The following is a 3,289-nucleotide window of genomic DNA, read 5'->3' as shown; positions in this document are numbered from 1 at the left end:
CATCGATAAGGATGGCATTCGTTCCCTTCCTGAGAAAGTCAAGGCCATCGTTATTTTTCCACCACCCACATCTCTCCGCAAATTAAGGGAGTATCTCGGTTGAATGAATTTCTATCGAAGGTTCGTACCCCACCTCGCTAAGATAGCGAAACCGCTCACGGATTTGCTACGTCAGCGAACTTGCAAAAATACGGAAATTGCCCTGAATGAAGATCAACTCGCTTCTTTTGCTGCCCTGAAAAAAAGCGTTATCCAACGCTACAATGTTTGTTTATCCAAAACCAGACGCCCCACTGTGTTTACCCGTTGATGTATCCGATTCCGGAGTTGGAGGTGTACTACAGCATCTTGTTGACGGCATATGGCAACCGTTGTCCTTCTTTTCTAAGCCGTTGAAACCCGCTGAAACAAAATGAAGCACATTCAGTCGGGAATTATTAGCGGCATACCTGGCCGTTAAGCATTTCTGTCACATGCTAGAAGGTGCCAATTTTGCCATATACACAAACAACAGACCACTGGTATATGCATTTAACACCAAGCCGGATCGCCACACGCCGAGAGAAATCCGCCACCTCGACTTCATATCGCTGTATACGACGGATATACGCCACATCAAAGGGACGACCAACTTAGCAGCCGATGCACTTTCACGCACGCAGATCAATGCTATCCACACCACGGCTACAATTGATCTGGCACGTATAGCAGCTGACCAGGAGAATGACGAAGAACTTCTAAAGCTCCGGGATTCGTCATCTCTGAAATTTCAGCATGTTCCGCTACCATCGTCCACAGCCCATATTTGGTGTGATATCTCCAACGGTCACCAACACCCTTATGTACCACAGAAACATTGTCGAGAAGTTTTTTCTCTGCTCTGCATTCTCTGTCACATCCTGGTATTCGCTCCACTCAAAAGTTGATATCGACCCGTTTTGTGTGGACCAGTATCAACAAAGATATCAGAGAATGGATCAACTGCTGTGTCGTGTGCCAAAAAGCGAAAATCTACCGGCACATAAAATCACCAATCGGTTCCTTTTCGCAACCCTATGCACGATTTCAGCACGTTCACATTGACATCGTGGGACCTCTGCCACCTTCGCAGAATTATACACATTTGCTTACCTGCGTGGATCGTTTTTCGCGGTAGCCCGAAGCTTGGCCCTTATCTGAAACTCCACCTGTCTAACACCCGTGGATATGTTTACAAAGTCAGGAAACAGCACAGCTCCCATGACTTTAGGAAACATTTTTTTCACGCTAAGAGTTGCTGAACCATGGAACAGTCTGTCGGCATCAGTTGTTAGTTGTCGGAGCACTGCATCCTTCAAAACTTCCATGCTTCCTGAGATTCGCCAACACTACACCTGATTTTCTCCCCTCCATACACACGCAAGCATGTATCTGACTCATACACTGTTCGCTTTCCAGACATTTGTACATTACTACCTATACTTTATACGCACTTTTTGACAAGTTGTGGTGCACCTGAGCACTGTATACAATAATTTCATTATTATTTATTATATATACATCAGTAGAAGAGGTAGCCAAAACTTTGATATCACAATGGGTTTCGCGTTTTGGCACACTCGCAACAATCACCACCGACAGAGGATGTCAGTTCGATTCCCACCTCTTCACCAAGCTAACTCGTCTCCTCGGGTGTAGACACACCGGTACTGCATCTTACCACCCTGCAGCAAATGGCATGGTCGAACGTTTTCACCGCCAACTCAAGGCATCTATTAAAGCATCTTCAGGTAGTTCTCACTGGCTGGAACATCTCCCTCTCACCCTCCTTGGTATTCGATCCACGGTTAAGAAGGAAGTTGGATATACTTTGGCTGAACTCGTCTATGGCACAGCACTCACCTTACCTGGGCAGATGATCAAACCTGTTTCATCACAAGACTTTCATGACCCAGCACAATATGTGCACCGATTACAGACATCCATGTTGCATTTGTCACCTGCAGGCCCCAGACAACAGAACGTCGTTTCACATGTCCCAAAAGACATCAACACTTGGACTCATGTTTTCGTGAGGAATGATGGAATACCATCTCAACTTCGGCCACCATATTCCGGGCCCTACAAAGTTATCAAAAGAGAACAGAAGTATTTCGTTCTCGATATTGGAGGTAAACGAAATACGGTATCGATTGACCGTTTGAAAAAAGCCTTCATTGAGGAGGACTTACGTTCAGTTCCCTCTGTTCCTCGAACGGACTCACCAACTCCAGCAAACACAACAGATTCTGCACAAGCCCGGCACACCAAATCGGGAAGAACAGTTCGATGGCCAGCAAGGTTTGTGCAAGTTTTTCGGGTAAGTCCCAACTCTTAACCTACCCATATTCTTAAATGAAATACATACATCAATACATAACTCACATGACTGCTTCACCCACATACAAACCCAAAGAAATCAACGAACATTTGTATACATAAAGAAAAAAGGAAAACAAAAAAACGTTGTTCCACATCAACGAAAAACTCTGTATGAACATTTACTGAACATTTCACAAACGAACTTTTTTCGATGAACATTTCTTTCATTTTTCGTATGTACATATTTTTTGCTTTCTTTTTAAAATGCTTTGCCTTCTTGTAAAAATATTTAACTACCCGTGTGCTTACACACACAATTCCACAGTCACATTCTCATGTGTGCTACCATTTGATCTTTTGCGCCAATGAAAGACACATTGCCTCTATTAGACCTCTAGTGGGTTGAGTAATCAATAGACGCACATCTCTTTCAACGCGCCAACTTGTTTCTGCTTGGGTGCATATATGTATTGCCCACCATATGGCACACACCAACAGTAAATCTTTGCTTCATATTTTTATATCCCATGTTTTTAACATATATTCATTTGTCTGTTACAGTGTAGCAGTTGTCAACATTTTGCATGTAGTGAAGAATTACACAACGTAACAACTTTCAAAAAAAAAAAATTGTTTATTGTATTTTTTTTTATTGTTTATCAATCCATTTTTTCTGCTGATTCCAAAAATGAAATTATTTTTTGTGTATCATCAACAGTTAAAAAAATATGTCGACTTTCAATGTTATTATATAACGTTCCGCTACTAAATGTATGTCTAATTTTCTCTTTCAGACCAATTACTAAGTTGTGCTACTTTCAGGATGGCTACTAGAGTATGTAAAAATTCTCCAGATACATTTTGCTATGTGTGTGGTTATTATATTGGAAAAAAGCAGGTATTACATAAGATCGTGAAAGGTGCTAAATTGTGGACAGCGTACAGACTA

The 3,289-nt window shown here is 42.0% G+C and overlaps 1 protein-coding gene across 1 annotated transcript; it reads left to right on the top strand.

Moving 5' to 3' along the window:
* Positions 1-1,717: 1,717 nt before the first annotated feature.
* Positions 1,718-2,950, top strand: LOC115225074. Its single transcript, XM_029795999.1, has 2 exons — positions 1,718-2,319; positions 2,902-2,950. Exons 1-2 carry the CDS (start codon positions 1,718-1,720, stop codon positions 2,948-2,950), a joined length of 651 nt encoding a protein of 216 aa, XP_029651859.1.
* Positions 2,951-3,289: the final 339 nt, after the last annotated feature.

Source organism: Octopus sinensis, linkage group LG2 (assembly GCF_006345805.1).
Source record: "Octopus sinensis linkage group LG2, ASM634580v1, whole genome shotgun sequence".
In the NCBI taxonomy this organism is placed as follows: domain Eukaryota; kingdom Metazoa; phylum Mollusca; class Cephalopoda; order Octopoda; family Octopodidae; genus Octopus; species Octopus sinensis.
This window is presented reverse-complemented; position numbering and strand designations above follow the sequence as displayed.

Coding starts and splice junctions, on each gene's coding strand:
- LOC115225074 (XM_029795999.1), top strand. CDS start 1,718: ATGGTCGAACGTTTTCACCGCCAACTCAAGGCATCTATTAAAGCATCT. Junction 2,320..2,901: donor ACAGTTCGATGGCCAGCAAG/GTTTGTGCAAGT, acceptor TGTCTGTTACAG/TGTAGCAGTTGTCAACATTT.